Raw genomic sequence first — 20,511 nt, forward strand, 5'->3', positions numbered from 1 at the left:
ATTTCCCGTTTTCATTAAATACATTCAAAATCGAGGCGGTATAGTATATTATTTCTTTTTCATCATTGCGAATTGTTTCAAAATTCAAATTAAGCACTCACATCAGTATCCTACAATATAGAAGAGTTAAAACTTGATTTTATAACTTAAGCTAATCATTTCAAAAAATGACAGACGACTTCTAATAGGAACGAGTTTTATGAAAAAAAAAAAAAAAAAAAAAGGCCTTTTATCTTGTTTATTTGCCTACTTCTATTTGACATTCATCTTTTTCAGTCTATGTATTTGCAGGAACAAATTTGTTTTCCGTAATTGAGTGAAATGTACTAGATTTTTGGTTGTTTCACTGTGATCTTATAAACTATCTTCAAACAACTTTGCTGTCAAGACTATGTTACCTTGAAAACTCGAAAATAGTAACTTTAACCAACAACAAAAACGAGCAAAACAAGATCTACAAATAATTCAAATGTCCAAAATCATTATTGAGTGCTTATATTCCTAAATGAGATTTTTTAACCAAATTAATCTTGATTTCCTTTTATATTTAAATCTTTTATAGAAAGACATAAATTGTAAGCAAGAAATGGATTCATAAATGTCACATAGCTGAGGTATTGTCCTTAAATAACGATTTAAAAAAAAACAATGCCTTTTTTTTAGCATATTGGCCCTTACGATTTCCTTTTATTTTAGTCTTTGTATTGGCATGAAAAGTTTTGTTATTCCATAATTTTTTGGAATGAATCACATTCCCGGCAGTTTACGATTTTTTTCCAGAAATTGGGGTTATGTTTTACTTACTGATTATTTTAAACTGCGTTGTTAAAAGTGAAAGCAGATAAAGCAACCGCTTGAGTCCTTCGGATATTTTTTAGCACGTCCAAAAGACGGTGCATAGAAAATATGTAAAAGAATTATTTTATATTTGGTCATCAACATGATAATGACTTGTTACATGTCATACAGTAATAGTTTCCCGATAGTTTGAGTTTTAAAACGCTCGTTGTACACGGAAAATTCTCGTGAAACTTTTCTCAGTTTCAGGGGAAGCAAAATAATGTTATTTGGTTTGAAGCTGAATAATGTTGAATTATAGCGTTTAAGCAGTTTATACATCTGCGGTGCAACCACTTTGTGTTTGCCGATAGTTTAAAACATTGCAACGGTCATTGCATCCCATATCATAACATTGTCCACAAGTCAAATTGAACATAGTGTTTTAAATCATCTTCATCGGTAATGATTAAAAACGTATGTAATATTTTATTTGGGCCGACGCAGTTATTACTCTTGTTTTGCTATTTGTATATTTTTTAATCATGTTTATAACTTTTTTGTCGGGAATAGAACGGACAATCCATCTTCCCTGTTGTAGTCTCTTGTATATTAATTGCTGCATTTCTTTGTATTCAAATAGCGGCTAGTGAGAAAATAAAAATTAGAAATTGATGTTCGTAAATCTTTTTTTTTAAGTATTTTTCATTACTTCTTTTGCAGTTGATCCCATATTTTTATTTCTGATTTAAGTGACATAAATATCTGGTTTTTTATACTTACAATAAGTTTCATAAATACCTGTTTTTAAGCTCACCTGACCCGAAGGGTATCTGGTTTTAAAAATGTGTGGCTTGACCCGGCCAACCAACCAAGATGGCCGCCATGGCTAAAAATAGAACATAGGAGTAAAATGCAGTTTTTGGCTTATAACTCCAAAATCAAATCATTAAGAGCATATCTGACATGGGGTGAAATTGTTTATCAGGTCAATATCTATCTGCCCTGAAATTTTCAGATGAATCGGACAACCCGTTGTTGGGTTGCTGACCCTGAATTGGTAATTTTAAGGAAATTTTGCTGTTTTTGGTTATTACCTTGAATATTATTATAGATAGAGATAAACTGTAAACTGCAATAATGTTTAGCATAGTAAGATTTACAAATAAGTCAACATGACCGAAATGGTCATTTGACCCCTTTAAGAGTTATTGCCCTTTATAGTCAATTTTTAACCATTTTTCGTAAATCTTAGTTATCTTTTACAAAAATCTTCTCCTCTGAAACTACTGGGCCAAATTAATCCAAACTTGGCCACAATCATCTTTGGGGTATCTAGTTTGGAAAAATGTGTGGCTTGACCCGGCCAACCAACCATGGTGGCCACCATGGCTAAAAATAGAACATAGGGGTAAAATGCAGTTTTTGGCTTATAACTCAAAACCCAAGCATTTAGAGCAAATCTGACATGGGGGTAAAATTGTTTATCAGGTCAAGATCTATCTGCCCTGAAATTGTCAGATGAATTGGACATTCTGTTGTTGGGTTGCTGCCCCTGAATTGGTAACTTTAGGAAAAATTTGCTGTTTTTGGTTATTACCTTGAATATTACGATAGATAGAGATAAACTGTAAACTGCAATAATGTTCAGCATAGTAAGATTTACAAATAAGTCAACATGACCGAAATGGTCAGTTGACCTCTTTAGGAGTTATTGCCCTTTATAGTCAATTTTTAACAATTTTCATAAAATTTGTAAATTTTTACTAACATTTTCCACTGACACTACTGGACCAAGTTCAATATAGATAGAACTAATTGTTAGCAGCAAGAATGTTCAGTAAAGTATATATAAGATGTACAAACACATCACCATCACCAAAACACAATTTTGTCATGAATCCATCTGTGTCCTTTGTTTAATATTCACATAGACCAAGGTGAGCGACACAGGCTCTTTAGAGCCTCTAGTTATACTTACAATTGAATGTAATTTAAGAATCATATAGATGGGTATTTATGCCAGACTTAGACGTACCTAAACGGAGACTCGATAGCTAATACATTCACATCGTTTAAAAAAAATTATAACAGGGAAAGAGAGACGGAAAAAATTAACATATAGGAATTTGTCAATCGGACAGAGTAGGAGGGGTATTAACATGATGCATTCTTTTACCTTAATTTTTTATAACAACGCAAATTAATTCTTGAAATAATGACGAATTCTCAAAAAACCTTCATGTGTGTTGAATGCAGAATTATATGTCATATCCAAATATTTCATATATGTATATTCGTTCGAGTCCTTAAAATAATTGTTTTGATATAAAACGATTTACAGACACACATTATAATATTCTTTGTGGTATGTGACCCCCAATTTTTGTGTAAACAAATTGATTTCACTTAAGTATAAATTTGAGGTTTCAAATTGTTACTTATTGGAGTATGTTGCCTTTGGGTATTTATAATAGATTTTAATAAGATCGTTCATATTTTGCATATGATAGCCAATGAACAAACCATATAAACCAGTCGAGTGCCATTTGTTTTCCGGAACGATTTCAGTATGGGATTAGCTAATAAAATACAACTTAGGGTTTTGAATTATTTTTAAACTGGCAACGAAAAGAAATAATCATGATTCAATTCTTGGGATTTCTTCAAAACAAAGACTTTTTTCATATATAAATGTCGACTTTAGCCAGGAAGCTATCTCTTATTTCAGCATTAAAACAGCACATCAAAATGGATCATACAGTAGTTGCATCCTATTTATCAAGTTTTAATGTTACCTATATATATCAGGAGAGAGAGAAATGATTTCTTTAACAAGAAAAGTTATGCCCAATATAGAACAGCAGTTTCATAAAACTCCGTGTTAGTTCTTCTACATGTTATAATATTAAACAAAATTGAGGTAAAATCATGCATTTTTTTTAATAATTATCTGATATCTTCAACTTTTTTTTCATTTGTTTGGCTTAATAAATATTTTGATATGAGCGTCACTGATGAGTCTTATGTAGACAAACGCGCGTTTGGCGTACTAAATTATAATCCTGGTACCTTTGATAACTACTTTTATACCAAACAAGCATTATGGTGCACGATCGTATTTCTTTTTTTAAGGAAATCAACTTGTTTATTATATTGTTTGGTAGTCGTCCACTTGCAAATATTGCATGTACATTCTAGACAAGAACACACTAAAAAGTAGGTTATTTGATCATGTTAGGGCGGGAACTTTGGTCTTCTGCTGTCGGATATTTATTACGTAAATACAGACATTTCCTATTGCAACTTGCCATCTAAGCATGGACCGATAAGCATTGATGTTGTTTTAGATTTGCCCGGAAATAAATATATGATTATTTATATAAACTTTAGTAGATTAAAACCACGTGCACGTTCGTGTATGAGAATTTCGACGGTTAGTTTGTATGACTTCGATTCAATCTGATTGATTATTTTATTATGTTTATTATTACAGAAGCTCCAAATAGTATTGAATTTATGTTTATGGTCTATTTTTTGTACATATACTTTGATCAATATAAATACTAGCATATTGAACAAATCTCCATGATTTTTTTACAAGATACTTAAACAACAATGCTTAGTCTTCATTCTCGATGTTAAACAAATAATTGACAAAAAAAAACAAAAAAATATATAAGTTGTATTACGGTTGTGATTGTTTTGAAACCCTCTAAAGGTGAACTTCCGGACTTTAATTGTATTAAAGATATTAACTGAAGACCAGGATATAACCATCATATTACTTATTTATTTTCAGATGGCAGAGGTGGTCCAAAACAGATCTGTTTTTCTTCCTTTCCAAGAGCGATCACCCAGTACAGTAGTAAATATGGTAAAACATCCTCAATACAGGCAATTCATTTTGTAGATCAAGATCATGAAGTTGTTACATTAATGCAAACAGCATTTATTCTTGCCTTAGATGAATCACGCCGTGCCAAAGATTCAAAATTTAAGAACATTCCCCTAATGATAAGAAATACTTTCTTCTCCTACACTGGAAGTGAATTTGGACATACTAAATATCAAATCCTTGCCATGTCGAATAATGTTAATGTTGTCCTCTGTGATGGTCAATTATTCAGTGCACCACGCCATAAGCATGGAGAGAATATGTCAGTTGAAGAGGATGATGCCGGGGTTGTTATAACCATTGATGAACACCAGACTGGGAAAAGTCGAAGTGCCTCGTTATGTCTCCAGAGATGTGGAAATGACTTCCATTGGAATTATAATAAAATCAAAAAACTGAAAAAGTCAATTGGAGAATCATATGAAACCTTCGGCGATAAACAACTGAAATTCGGATCCGTCATATTTTTAGTAATGCCAACACTGACCACAAAAGCTCTTGACAAAACGTCGGCAGCACAACGACAATTTCAATCTCTTTTTCATCAGTGTTGTGCTAAAATGCTCATCAAAGCAGACAACTGTAATATAAAGCACCTAGCTGTGCCTGTTATTGTCGATGGTAAGTTCACTTATCTTTACCCGATTATAAAAAATTCTGAGAAATTGATTATGTTATATAATCTAATCAATATGTGGTTTGTTTTTTATCATTTTTGTATTGGTCTTAAAATTCTTTATGACGTCATATATTATCGCTTCCACTGAAAATCCTATTGTGACGTAATGAAAAAGGTCTCCATGTGATGGCGTTTCATTTAATTGCACTTTATTTAAAACATGACATGTGTTTATATATAGTCTATAAATCATTAAAGATTCCACCACCAATATAGTGCTGTACGATATATATCCACTATCGACAGTTATATTTTAATTATCTACACAAAGCTCGACTAGCCTCCTGTTTTAAATTTGAACCAGAACACACTCGCGAAATCGCATGAAAGTATGTAAACTGTTATAGTATGATCTTTTGTAAAAATTTAGTGATTGGAGAATTCAGGAAAAGTAGTAAAAGTATCTTAAGGTTTATACCCTTCTGTAGCCATTTTTGTACGAACTTTTCAAACTTCAATTGTATCAAAACTACAGATATACTGAATAATAGATAGACAATTTTGTACATATTCCAAGTGGAAACTTGATGCAAAGCATTATTTTTTACTGTTCCATTGCATTTAATAGAAAAAGAGGACTTTGTGGCAAATAAATCAAGATTTTTATACAAAATCCACAGCCTTTATCCTTGTACTCTCATATTTGGCAATTTGATGACTGATAGATATAGGAGTATTGCATGCAGTGCTAGCATTGATTTCCTTAAAACAAGTTTATAAATGTAGTTATTGGTTAAGACAAGTATAAATATGGCCAAAATCAAGTACACCTTTTAGGGTGCGCTCGACTTTAGTGACTCAGCACGAGGTGTTTTGCAATTTACAGGTTACTTAGAACTTTTTGTAAAAAATAAACACTAGCACATCATAGAAAATCAAGTGAGTAATTTATGTTTCAAATTTTATAACAAAAATCTTTGTATTAAATGCTGTGGATTTTCTATAAAAATCTTGATTTATTTGCCACAAAATCCTCTTTTTCTATCAAATGTAATGAAACAGTAAAAAATAATGCTTTGCATCAAGTTTCCCCTTGGAACATGTACTAAATGGCCTATCTCTATTATTTAGTTTTGATACAATTGAGGTTTGAAAAATTCGTACAATAATGGCTACAGAAGGGTACATAAAACCTTAAACATGAACAGATATTTTTCGTTATGCAGAACACAGAATATTCGAGATGATAACCTTTTCAATTTCAGTCAATCGAAACAGATTCCACGAATGAAATCAGATTATTATATGATTTTTACAAATAAGACTTTTAAAAAAGCAAATTAATTCTAATATGGGGTGCTTTTTACGTGATGTATGTACTGGTAGATTCCTCCGTTGTTCGGAGCACCCCTCGAGAGCAAAATATAATCAATAAACCACAACTACTATAAATCGACGACGTCACAATGCTATTTGTGCACATAAGCGTCGTATTTTTACTGAATGCGTCAGACTTTTTGGTTGGAAAACCCAAATGAGAACCACGATGATCAAAGATTCGATTTCTTTTCCACAACCTGGGGGGTTAAGTTCGTTAATATATCCCTTGGTTACGCTCGCTATAAAAACCAATATAAAGGCCCAGGCCATGTGAAAAACGGCTACATGAATTATTTCTTAAATAAAATATGATTATATACGGTTCAAGGGGTACCAAGAAATGGGATTTTATCGCTTCCAGGGACCGAAGGAATGTTAGATACCGGTTCCTGTAGCTAAGGTACCCACAAAATTGTATGTTATCAAGATATGTAGATGGGTTTTTGTTTATTTCCCAATTCTTTGTAACTTTTAATAGGCCTTCACAGAAGTCTTGTCTATGACTTAAAAGTCCATCTGATGACGGAAACAATGTCCGGACGCATTAAGCTTTATTCAAATTTTCCAAATTTTCCTCCCAAAATAACCCTAACAGAATAATCATGAGCAAGGATGACAAATGCGACTATGCATGTTACCTATAGGATACAGGGGTGTTTCTAAACGGCGGAAACGGAAACGGAAAGAAACTTTAAAAGAGGGACAGTCAAACTCATAAATCTAAAACAAACTGACAACGCCATGGCTAAAAATGAAAAAGACAAACAGAAAAACAATAGTACACACGACACAACATAGAAAACTAAAGAATAAACAACACGAACCCCACCAAAAACTAGGGGTGATCTCAGGTGCTCTGGAAGGGTAAGCAGATCCTGCTCCACATGTGGCACCCGTCGTGTTGCTTATGTGATTACAAATCCGGTAAATAGTCTAATTCGGTAGGTCATATTCATGAAAGGGAAGGGGATTGTAGTTACGACGTAAGGAACATATCCGATATCATTTGTGAAACGGTTATTCCATAACGGTCAACCAACTCGTGATGGCGTCCGTAAAATTTACGAAGGGATGATTTCAACTTCACCATTTGGATCTCTTGGTTTAATAGCTTCCTTGTGAGCAGCAAACCTCTATCAAGAAAATCATAATAGGAAATGCAAGCACGGGAATAGCGTATCAATTGGGAGATATATACCCCGTATGCAGGTGCTACTGGAATGTTGCTACTTAGAAATGGAAAGTTCACAATTGGAAAGCTGAAATCATCTCTTTTGTCGTAAAGTTTTGTTTTCAACCGACCCTCATTGTCAATTTCTAGATGTAAGTCAAGATATGAAGCCGACTTAACTGTATCTGTAGTATCCTTTATCTCTAGTTCGATTGGATAGATGCGTTCCACATAGTCACCAAATTTTGAATTGCTTAGTGAAAGAACATCATCTATATAGCGGAAAGTAGAGTTAAAGGATATTGCTAACTTCTTATCTTTCTTCCTAAGAAGTTCCTGCATGAAGTCAGCCTCATAATAATAAAGAAACAAGTCGGCGAGTAGAGGGGCACAGTTTGTTCCCATTGGAATGCCGACAGTCTGTTGAAAAACACGTCCTCCGAACGTAACAAATATGTTGTCAATCAAGAAATCAAGCATCTTGATAATATCAGTTTCAGAGAATTTGTTGTTTGAATCAGAGTGATTCTTTACAAAGTAGGATTTATCCCTTTAATATAGACGGAATTGAAGGGGAGAAATAAAGAACTATGAAAATCAATAGATCTTGTCTTGCTAATATTTGCTATTTAACGTTTTATCTATTTACCATATATTTCAATATAACAGGCGAAAATGCAATTCGTCATATAAGGTTGATAACTCCTATAAGAAGTCATTTGACATGTTTTTACGTGAATGGACATTAGGTAGAGCTCAACATTCCAATAAAATTGAGAATGAAAACGGGGAATATGTCAAAGAGGCAACAACCCGACCAAGGAGCAGACAACATCCGAAGGCCACCAATTGGTCTCCAACGCAGCGAGAAAATTTCGCACTCGGAGGTGGTATCAGCTGACCCCTAAATAAAATTGTGTGCTAGTTCAGTGAAAATGAGCGTCACACTAAACTCCAAAACATAAAAATGAGATTAATTTTAAAAAATATACAATACTAACAAAGGCCAGAGGTTCCTGACTTGGGAATGGCGCAAAAATGCAGTGGGGTTAAACATGTTTATTTGTCAGATCCCAACTCTCCACCTATACCTCTAGCCAATGTACATGTAGAATAAAAAAAAACACATATGAAGCATACACACAGTAAAACTCATTTTAAAAGAAGTCCGAGTCCGATGTCAGATTAGACATGTTTTTCACATCAGGTTTTCGTTATTCATAACGTTTCTTAATAGAAAGCACTTGCATTTTATCCCTATGCTTTAATTTAAGCCATGTCGGCTAACTTGGCTGACAGGCAGGGTTATCCAACACCGTTTTTAAATTAGATACACCAATGGTGACTGTTTAACCAAAACTATCAGGCGATTCCCTAAAAGACATAATTTTATGTTCAATAACATTTTGCCCATTAGTTTCAGAGACTACATATAATGAGGAATTTTGTAAAAGTTAACAAAGACGAAATCGGACGACGAACGCTAAGTGACGAGAAAAGCTTACTTATCAGGACCAGGGCAGATAAAAAAATATCTCTCGCAAAGTGTACCACTAAAGACTAAAGCAGGTCTTAGTACCAGCAGAAAACGATCATGACAGAGCAAAAACATTGAATGAACATTTCACTATAATTGTATCAACTAAGAAGACATCAACTAAATATGTATCACTAAAAAAACCGTTACATCCAAAATGGAAAGACATAATACCTTAAGTATGGGCGAGAACAAAATTAGAATATGGATTCAATACATAAAAAGTATGAGGGCTAGAAGAAATAGGCCCTAGAATGTAAAATAATAGACCTAAAAATTATAAAATGAATTGGCAGCTATCATATTATTATTCACAATTTTTTCAACAATCATCAATACCAGCTTGATACCTGATGAATGAACAACAGGAGACATTTGTGCATTTCCGCAAATTAAGTATCTCAAACATGCATTCTCTGCAAAGATGCTGCAGCATATAGTATAGTCCAACATAATGTGTTACCGTCTAGATTATCATAATATCATTCATCAATGGTTTACGTCTTAGATGCATGATTTTTTTATTAGTTGTTAATGGCTTTGAAATAGCTGTAAGTTAACTGCGAGTACTCGCAGAATTGTATCTAGTGTCTTTTCGTTATTGGGATGTAGAAGTACCCGGCCACGTACAATTGTATTTGTGTCCATCTGAGGAGTTACGCCTTTTCAACGGATTTTTATAGTTAGTTCGTTCTTATGTTGTAATGTTATACCACTGTCCCAGGTTAGGGGGGAGGGGCGTGGGTTGGGATCCTGCTAACATATTTAACCCCGCCACATTCTGTATGTGTGTGCCTGTCCCAAGTCAGGAGCCTGTAATTCAGTGCTTCTCGTTTGTTTATGTGTTACATATTTGTTTTTCTTTCATTTTTTTTGTACATAAATAAGGTCGTTAGTTTTCTCGTTTGAATTGTTTAAAATTGTCATTTCGGGGCCTTTTATAGCTGACTATACACAATTGAGAGGAATTGAATTTTCAGAGAAGAATTAAGCGGCATGATATTTGAAGCAGCGTAGACAATTTGATTTTGAAAACTTTAGGACATGACTACGACTAACTTGGTGATGGCACTGTGCAAATCGTATGCATGTAGGCTACTAATTGTTTGCCACTTTTTGAACATCAATTCGTATTATTTTAATTTAAATTCTAGGAGATATAATGCTTTTCCTATGTAAATACCAAACATCATCAGTTGACTTCAGTATTGCAAGGATTTACTATACAAATCCTTGAGTATTGTAAAAGGGTGAGAAAGGCTTTGTTTAGTGAGAGATTTTCTCAATTTGTTTTCATAAAAATAAAGTATATACAAGTTTTTATTCTAGTTCCCTGATTTCCATATCGGATTTTGTCCATATACACCATTGTCCTATTAGGTTTCTTTTACGTTTTCTTTCCATTATACAAGAAAAGATACAACGAAAATCACCAATGCAGAACAACGCAACAAGATACACCACAACACTCATCTTGATTCAAGACAATTAAAAAAGAAAATAGAAAGAAATGATGCAAAGGATTTCACCAAAAGTTTATTACTTCACAACCTATTTATAGAATCGAGGCTGATGTCAATATTGTTTAGGCCTATATAGATTTATTGTGTGTTGTTGGGTTGCTATCTTATTGACATTGGTCAAACTTAAAAAAAAAAAAAAAAAAAAAAGTCGAAAAGACTATCCTGATTCGCACGAACGACGTACACATGACAAATATTTCAAAAACATAGTCTCAACATCTCCTGGTAATTATTTCAATACTTTATGCTTCAAAATCTTTTATTTCATTAAAATTGAATAATTGGGGTTCTTTGATATGCCAAATCTAACTGTGTATGTAGATTCTTAATTTTTAGTCCCGTTTTCAAATTGGTCTACATTAAATACCAAAGGGTCCAAAATTAAACTAAGTTTGATTTTAATAAAAATTGAATTCTTTGGCTTTTTTGATATGATGAATTTAATCATGTACTTAGATTTTTGATTATGGGCCCAGTTTTCAAGTTGGTTCAAATCAGGATCCAAAATTATTATATTAAGTATTGTGCAATAGCAAGAAATTTTCAATTGCACAGTATTCAGCAATAGCAAGAAATCTTCAATTGCACAGTATTGTGCAATAGCAAAAAATGTTCAATTGCACAGTATTGTGCAATAGCAAGAAATCTTCAATTGCACAGTATTGTGCAATAGCAAATATTTTCAATTGCACAGTATTGCACAATAGCAAGAAATATCTAATTGCACAATATTGTGCAATAGCAAGAAATTTTCAATTGATTGGAGTTATCTTTCTTTGTCCAGAATAGTAGATGAATCAACTTAAATCATTGTTTTATACAATGCACAATGTATATTCACTTTTACTACCAACTGATAAATTAAAACACTCTTTACCATTCAGTGATAACAAGCACTTTTTGTTACATTTTAATATTTTATGGTGTATTTAAATGAGTAGTTATTGTTGCAAACTCCATTAGAAATTTGAATTGAGATCAGTTTTGAAAAAAGGGAAAGGGGGGATGTGAAAAAAAAAAATTCTCATTTCAGATTTCATAAATAAAAAGAAAATTTCTTCAAACATTTTTTTGAGAGGATTAATATTCAACAGCATAGTGATTGCTCAAAGACAAAAAAAATATTTTAAGTTCATTAGACCACATTCATTCTGTGTCCAAAACCTATGCTGTGTCAACTATTTAATCACAATCCAAATTTAGAGCTGAATCCAGCTTGAATGTTGTGTCCATACTTGCCCCAACCGTTCAGGGTTCAACCTATGCGGTCGTATAAAGCTGCGCCCTGCAGAGCATCTGGTTAAAGTTTGTGCTTAGGTTAGTTTTAAAGGAAATTAGTAATATTTTAAAAATCATGATAATTGGTAAGCAGTTGTATAAACATTGCCATATTTCATTATAATGGAGATTATTACGCCTTTCCACCTCACTAATGGTATATTGACTTACAATATTTTTCAAGCTTACATGGAATCTTAGTATTATGTCAGTGCAAGGGAAACCACTTGTATATAGGAAAATGCCTGTACCTGGTCGGGTGTATGACAGTTGTTGTCCATTCGTTTGATGTGTTTGAGCTTTCATTTTGCCATTTGGTTAAGGACTCCTTTTTGGATTTTTCTTGGAATTCAGTATTTTTGTGATTTAACTATGTAATAAGTCAATGATATTTTTTATGCTGTTTATAAACGTTAGCACTTCTTTAATGAATGTTATTTGGTCAATTCCTCTCCGTCATGGTCTTTTGACTTTTGAAATATTTTGTATAAATTGCATGCTAAAATATTGCTGTAATAATTGCAACATCTGCACATTTTTACCAAAATTAACATTTAAATATAGGCGAGACATATCTCTGTGTCAACAGTTTATTCTCGTAACTATCATTGTGAATTTAGGAAACGTGGTAAGATTAAAAATAAGAAAACTACAATGAATTCATTATAGAGAAAATGACGTGGATGAAAGCAACTAATGGTCATCGTACGCTATTATTAAATATATATTTCGACTTAAGCAATCTATTCCTTGGGGTAGAAAACCTTGTTCTTACGAACCAAATATTTTAGTTGCAATAAATTTGTACCACACAAATGTAAAAAAGCACAAATACAGAACTTCAAAGAAAATTCGACACAGAAAAGTCCTTTAACAAATGGCAAAATTAAAAGCTCAAACACATCAAACGAATGGTAACATGACTTATGTAGAAAATTGCGGATTAAACCTTGATTCATATCTACCTAAACCCCTCACTTGTATGACAGTTGTATATAATTCAACTATATTGATAGCAATGTGTGAGCAAAACAGACTCAAAAAAGTAGACAATGAGAATTAATGATATTTCATGTCATCACATCAGTGATTAATAATGGCCTAGCACATTCTTTTGGTGACGATTCATTCGTCAACAATTTCAATGATCAAGTGGTTGTACAAACACGTCAAATATACCAGGTTAAACAAATTGATAGGTCAGACGTGCGCTTTGTCTTCTTACTACTCATTAGTGGCACTCGAGTCAAAAGAGTTACAAGGCAAATCAAATTCAAATTTGAAGAGCATAAAAACTTTAAATGAAAGTGACTTAAAAACCCAATGGTTCGGGTGTATTTTATTGTGTATGTAATACTAGTATATTTGTACTTTAATGAACTTATTACACATGTACTTGCTTACTTTACTTTACTTACTGTTGAAATTTGTCAAATTCCTTTCTAAGGAAGCCTTCCCTTAGGTACTGAAGTATAAGAATAACTCAATACTTGTATACCTCTGCCGTAGCGTATGGGGCATTTAGATTAACCAAACAATTCATTTGCATATAAATAAACCTTTCGATGATATTTCACGTCAAAATGAAAGTGCTCAGTCAAGACTTCCGTTTTTAAACTTACACATAAGGTCCTCGGGGATAGGACAAGGTTATATGCATGTGTACTATGATTCTCTATATAATATAGCAGTGATCGCAATGGAAAAGCAACTTGGAATTGATAGTTAATAGCAAATACACTTTATTTATTATATACGTATGTTCATTATAGTATTAGAATACAGAAACGCGAAAATAATGGAATTTAACCCCAAAAAAATAACGGACTTTTGAAAAAAAGGAGAGAGTTTTAAAAAAATGGTCCAGTCTTCAAGTACCTATGACTTTTGATACCTTTTCTGAAATTCTCCAGACATGAAATCTTTTACAAAAATTCACCCTACATCAGTTAACATACTTTCAACCACGCTCTAAATGCCCGCAATTTAGCGGATGTGTTCTAGTAAATCTATAAAATAACAATCTTCAGATGGTAATTTCACAGTGTAGACTACGAAGACGTCTCATGATTGCCACTAAGCTTAAGACAACTATCTAACAATATCCAAATTTACAAATATAGGCCACCGGACAGGACAGTCTTTATCGATGAACAAAACACATAGTGTATAGTCAGCTAAAAAGGTCCTAACATGACAATATGTTAAGATTCAACAAAAAACATTAATGGAAAGATAAATGGAAACACAGTAAACGAAAAATATATATTTATATAACAGACAACAAACAATGACAGCCAATCGGGTGGATTTGAAGTTTTCAAACTTTTTGACACTCAATATTCAGATTTAAGCAAAAGCTAACAGAAAAAGATAGTTTTCTATAAATGAGAATTACAGTTTATTTATTTCATGCCCTCTCTCTTTTTCTTAAAACCGAAAGTATACTATGTGCGTATTGTTATGCGTTTACTTTTCTACATTGGTTAGAGGTATAGGGGGAGGGTTGAGATCTCACAAACATGTTTAACCCCGCCGCATTTTTGCGCCTGTCCCAAGTCAGGAGCCTCTGGCCTTTATTAGTCTTGTATTATTTTAATTTAAGTTTCTTGTGTACAATTTGGAAATTAGTATGGCGTTCATTATCATTGGACTAGTATATATTTGTTTAGGGGCCAGCTGAAGGACGCCTCCGGGTGCTGGAATTTCTCGCTACATTGAAGACCTGTTGGTGACCCTCTGCTGTTGTTTTTTATTTGGTCGGGTTGTTGTCTCTTTGACACATTCCCCATTTCCATTCTCAATTTTATTAAAACTTTCTCTCGTATGTTATCTCAAAATTCTATGGTGTAGTTTACGCTTTGTTGCAGAAAATTTGGTTTGCCATGCATAATCTATACAAATCCGGTCAATTTTGAACACCGTGTAGCATGAAAATAAGCCCGGTGACCCATTCTTTTTATTATTATTTTTTAAAAAGCTTGATATAAACTACGTTTTGGCAAATTATTAAAAAAATCTATGGATTATAATTTAGACACCCCATCTACCTTAACATATTTATTCATTTAGGATTGGGAAACAAGTTTGTATACGACCGCAAAAATTTTTGGTCGTATATTGGTATTACGTTGGCGTCGTCGTCGTCCGCAGACATTTGGTTTTCGCACTCTAAATTTAGTAAAAGTAAATAGAAATCTATGAAATTTTAACACAAGGTTTATGACCATAAAAGGAAGGTTGGGATTGATTTTGGGTGTTTTGGTCCCAACAGTTTAGGAATTAGGGCCAAAAAGGGCCCAAATAAGTATTTTCTTGGTTTTCGCACAATAACTTTAGTATAAGTAAACAGAAATCTATGAAATTTTAACATAAGGTCAGTATGACCACATAATGAAGGTTGGGATTGATTTTGGGAGTTTAAGTCTCAACAGTTAAGGAATTAGGGGCCAAAAACAGGTCCCAAATTAGCATTTTTCTTGGTTTTTGCACAATAACTTTAGTATTAGTTAATAGAAATATATGAAATTTTAACACAAGGTTTATGACCACAAAAGGAAGGTTTGGATTGATTTTGGGAGTCCAAAATTATACTTTGTTTGATTTCATCAAAAAATGAATTACTGGGGTTCGAGATATGCCAAATCTAACCGTGTATTCAGATTCTTAATTTTTGGTCCTGTTTTCAAATTGGTCTACATTAAGGTCCAAAGGGTCCAAAATTAAACTTGGCTTGATTTTAACAAAAATTGAATTCTTGGGTTCCTTTGATATGCCAAATCTAACCGTGTATCCAGATTCTTAATTTTTGGTCCTGTTTTCAAATTGGTCTACATTAAGGTCCAAAGGGTCCAAAATTAAACTTGGCTTGATTTTAACAAAAATTGAATTCTTGGGGTTCTTTGATATGCTGAATCTAAATATGTACTTAGATTTTTGATTATGGGCGCAGTTTTCAAGTTGGTCCAAATCGGGGTCCAAAATTATTATATTAAGTATTGTGCAATAGCAAGAAATTTTCAATGGCACAGTATTGGGCAATAGCAAGAAATCTTCAATTGCACAGTATTGTGCAATAGCAAGATATTCTCAATTGCACAGTATTGCGCAATAGCAGGAAATCTTCAATTGCACTGAATTGTGCAATAGCAAGAAATATCTTATTGCACAATATTGCGCAATAGCAAGATATTCTCAATTGCACAGTATTGCGCAATAGCAAGAAATCTTCAATTGCACAGTTTTGAGCAAGAAATATTATATTGCACAGTATTGTCCCGTTTTCAAATTGGTCCACATTGAGGTCTAAAGGGTCTAAAATTGAACATTATTTGATTTCATCAAAAATTTAATTCTTGGGGTTCTATGATATGCTGAATCTAACCATGTATTTAGATTTAGAATATTTGACCATAATAGGTAAATGTCCAATTTAAAAAAAAAAAAAATTAAGTTTAAGTTCTAAGACCACATTTATTCTGTGTCAGAAACCTATGTTGTGTCAACTATTTAATCACAATTCAAATTCAGAGCTGTATCAAACTTAAATGTTGTGTCCATACTAGCTCCAACTGTTCAGGGTTCGACTTCTGCTGTCGTATAAAGCTGTGCCCTGTGGAGCATCTGGTTGCAACTTATATTAATCCCTTTCCACTTTGCGGGTACGAGTGCTGCCTTGTAGTGGCATTAGCCTGCTCTTTTCGAAATCTATAAAGGTGTCTTTTACGTGCAATATATATGGCTCTCTCCTTACACGGGTCAGCCATTTATCGTCCCCTTCAGACGAGCTATCATCGTTTCACCATGACTATTCTCGCAATAGGTGTCAAGGAAGAGCCGAATATTCAGTCCCTGAAATTGTCATCCCGGAATGGAAATCGAACCAGGAACCCTTGTGTTAGTAGTCCGATGCACTTACCACTACACCACGGCTCTCATAAATATTTTTATGGCACTGGCTACGGTTACATGGAAATGTAACAATAATAAAAATATTATTGTTACATTGGACACTAATTGCCGGAATGCAAAGTTGGGTAAGGAACCGATTAATTACGAATGTAACAATAATTATTGAGGCTACGGTTACATTGCGTTATTGTTACATAAAAAACAGCAATGTACGCTAGATTTATTAAACTTAAATCTTCTATAGTTTTATTGCTTACTTCTTTTATATGTACTAAATAATACTTGTAATAATGATAAATAATAAATATTAACACATGACATGGGTAAAATCTCTTTGTTCTTACTGAGCTATAATCTGAATAATGCACAGCTAAGGTGTGCATTAACTTCCTCAGATATACTGCACAGTTCAAATCTATTTTTACCTTGAGGGGCGTTTCCTGGATTCTGAAAGGGGTGTTACATGTATTTCATAAAATTAAAAAATATCAACGATTGTAGCGATACTAAAAATGTTTCGTTCTCCAATTCAAGTATGGACAGACTATTCGACCCCCCCCCCCCCCCCCCATAAAAAACGAATACGCCATCTAACTTGAAGTTACAAAAAAGTTGATAAATTAAACACTTTGTACAAACATCGTAGTTTCAAAATAAGAAAAAAAATAATGGATTGATTGTTGATGTTTTAACTTCCCTTTTAAGCGCCACATTTCGGCTATTTCGTGGAGCTCAGTTTTTATTGGTAGAGAGAGTCGGAGTACCCGGAGAAAATCACACACATTTGATAGGGAAACTGACAGTCCTAATCAATTAATATTGGAGTCGAAAACCCCAGCACGGGCGGACTGTCTAGTGATTACTGTATAGAAAAACTACTTAGACTTCTTGGTAAACGAAGCGCCTGATGAAAAAAGAAAGGTTTCCCCTTCCTTATTTATTATCTAAACTGGGACATGTAATATTTTATTATATTTTGTGTACACAGTGTAAATCTTAAATCAGTGTTTCAAAGTCAGAACAGATAATAACGATTTTTTGTAATTTTCTGCCAAAAAAGAAATCATGTACTTCAGAATATTCAAATAAATGAAATCTGATTTGAATAATTTAAGTTTTAGACTCAATGATTTTCATTACGATATTTTGCATATTTATTCCTTTAAAGTGACTATTTGGGTATCGAATTTAAATTTGGGGTCGGGGGAGGGGGTTAAAGATTGGATAGCCAATCGTTGTTTCTGTTTTTTAACATTTTAAATTTATGTACTAAAATCTTCCTCGTTTCATCTTTCTTTGAGCATATCATTAAGGAAAGAAAAGCAATCGATCTTTACTCCATAACACCGATTTGAAAGTACAATATGTCAAAGTATTAATCGTCACTGTTTGCAAGAAAGAATAAAAAATACGAACACGATAGAAAAATTTACAATTAAATCGCAAATAATGTAAAAATTGAGGAAGAAGCCTAAATATAAAAAATAAAAAGAATAATTTAAAACTTACCAACCACTTACTATATAAAGGCTCATTTCCCCCTTTCTTTACTCTACAAGAAACTTTATTCAGGAGCCATAGATTGCGGAACATCGTGTGCATATTGCTAAAACTTCATGTAAATTGATGGCGTCATGTGTTAAAACAGTTATTGGCCAATCAAATCGGTATATTGGATTTAATCTGCACGCTCGTGTGACCCTTTAACACGAACTCCTTCGTCGTTCGGGTTAATCAGGGTCACACAAGCTGTGCAGATTAAATCCAATATACCGACTTGCCTGGTCAATAACTATAACTTATTATTCAACAAATGGTGTTTACATAGTTTTACGTATTAATTTTGGTTTTGATGTTCTTAAAGATACTACACCAGATTAGGAGTGCCAAAGGCGACAAATATACTAGTAGTTCGATCGTTTCACTTTTAAGTATTTAACTGCACACCTACTCTTATAATTTACTGTTCGATTATACTTTGAACAACGAATGAAGAGATTCCTATTATCAGTTTTGTTTCGGGTGAAAAATTTGAAACTTGGGATGCGTTTGAAACGAAACTGAACTTGTGACAATATCAAGACACAAATTTCATTCAACTATACAAACGCAGTTCTAAATAATTTGATACATCAAAAGCAAACTGTGAACTAAAATACTGGGAACTTCTGTATACATGTATCCATGGAGGACGTAATTTCGTTCATCAAAAATGTGTCGGACTTAAACATGCTTTAACAACTACTTACTGGATATGTAAAAACTGTCATTGTAAATAAAAAATTAAAGAAATTGTATGTAATTATTGTATGTATTGTAAATATAAAATAAATGTCCTCAACTTTTATTATTTAGTAATAATTACTAGTCCCATCGTACATTGCTGTTTTTCATGTAACAATAACGCAATGTAACCGTAGCCTCAATAATTATTGTTACATTCGTAAATAATCAGGTCTCTACCCAACCATACATTCCGGCATTTAGTTTCCAATGTAACAATAATATTTTTATTATTGTTACATTTCCATGTAACCGTAGCCAGTGCCTATTTTTATTTCAACATGCTTATGACAAATTATAATGACATCGCAGTTGACCTTTTGTGCACTAATGCATCCTAATTATGTAATCCAATTCGTTTATCTATAACAATAAACCATTTTTTTAATTTCAGGGATAAAACAAGTCGTCGTTGATCGAACCTCCTCCTTAAATCCCCTATGTTAAGAACATGTGCACAATTATGTTCACTATTATTCATATTATTAATTTAATAAAATGTAGGTACTAATATTTAAATCGTAAATACTATGTAAAGTAACATGTTCATAAACATTTGTTTTAAATGAGAATCAATACTACCTTTTCTCGTTACAGATTTTTATGACTTCACTGAGGATTGGTTTGTTAGGTCATGTACTAACATAATGATGGTGGAACTTCACAACTTTGCCAAAACAAGAAAGAAAACAAGTAGTATAACAGTGCATTTTGCTGGTAAAAATGAGAATCTTTATCAAATATGTAAAACCAGTTTGTCTAGCCTGGCTAGCCCAGAAAAGGTATAAGTATACTGTTAATAATTTAGTAATAAGAGTCAATGAAATGTGCTTTGTTTTCAACTTAAATCCTTTAAGTATGTATATCTATAAAAAAAACTTTTGTAAACTCTATAAATATTTGTTAGCGTAAGGATTTTTATTCCTTTCTTAACTTAGTTATATTTAGTAAATAATGATTAGTGTCTTAAAGTCTATTTACTGAGATGATATTTTAGATATTGAGTTATGGCTTGATATATTTCTGCTATCTGGAAGTAAATCTTGTTGCGAAAGTGTCTGTATGTTTGTTCTGATTAAACCAATGTGCTGCTGCATTTGTAAATTCGGAATTTAGGGACGTGAGTCTATTCAA

General features: G+C 32.9%; 1 protein-coding gene across 1 annotated transcript in view; it reads left to right on the forward strand.

Moving 5' to 3' along the window:
• The window catches only part of LOC139525409 (uncharacterized), a 52,965-nt gene extending 32,686 nt beyond the window's left edge, over positions 1 to 20,279 (forward strand). The window contains exons 7-8 of the mRNA XM_071320730.1: positions 4,580 to 5,296; positions 19,975 to 20,279. Coding sequence (XP_071176831.1) covers positions 4,580 to 5,296; positions 19,975 to 20,165 — 908 coding nt within the window. The 3' untranslated portion in view covers positions 20,166 to 20,279. The remainder of the gene's footprint in view (positions 1 to 4,579; positions 5,297 to 19,974) is intronic.
• Positions 20,280 to 20,511: the final 232 nt, after the last annotated feature.

Source organism: Mytilus edulis, chromosome 5 (assembly GCF_963676685.1).
Source record: "Mytilus edulis chromosome 5, xbMytEdul2.2, whole genome shotgun sequence".
In the NCBI taxonomy this organism is placed as follows: Eukaryota; Metazoa; Mollusca; class Bivalvia; order Mytilida; family Mytilidae; genus Mytilus; species Mytilus edulis.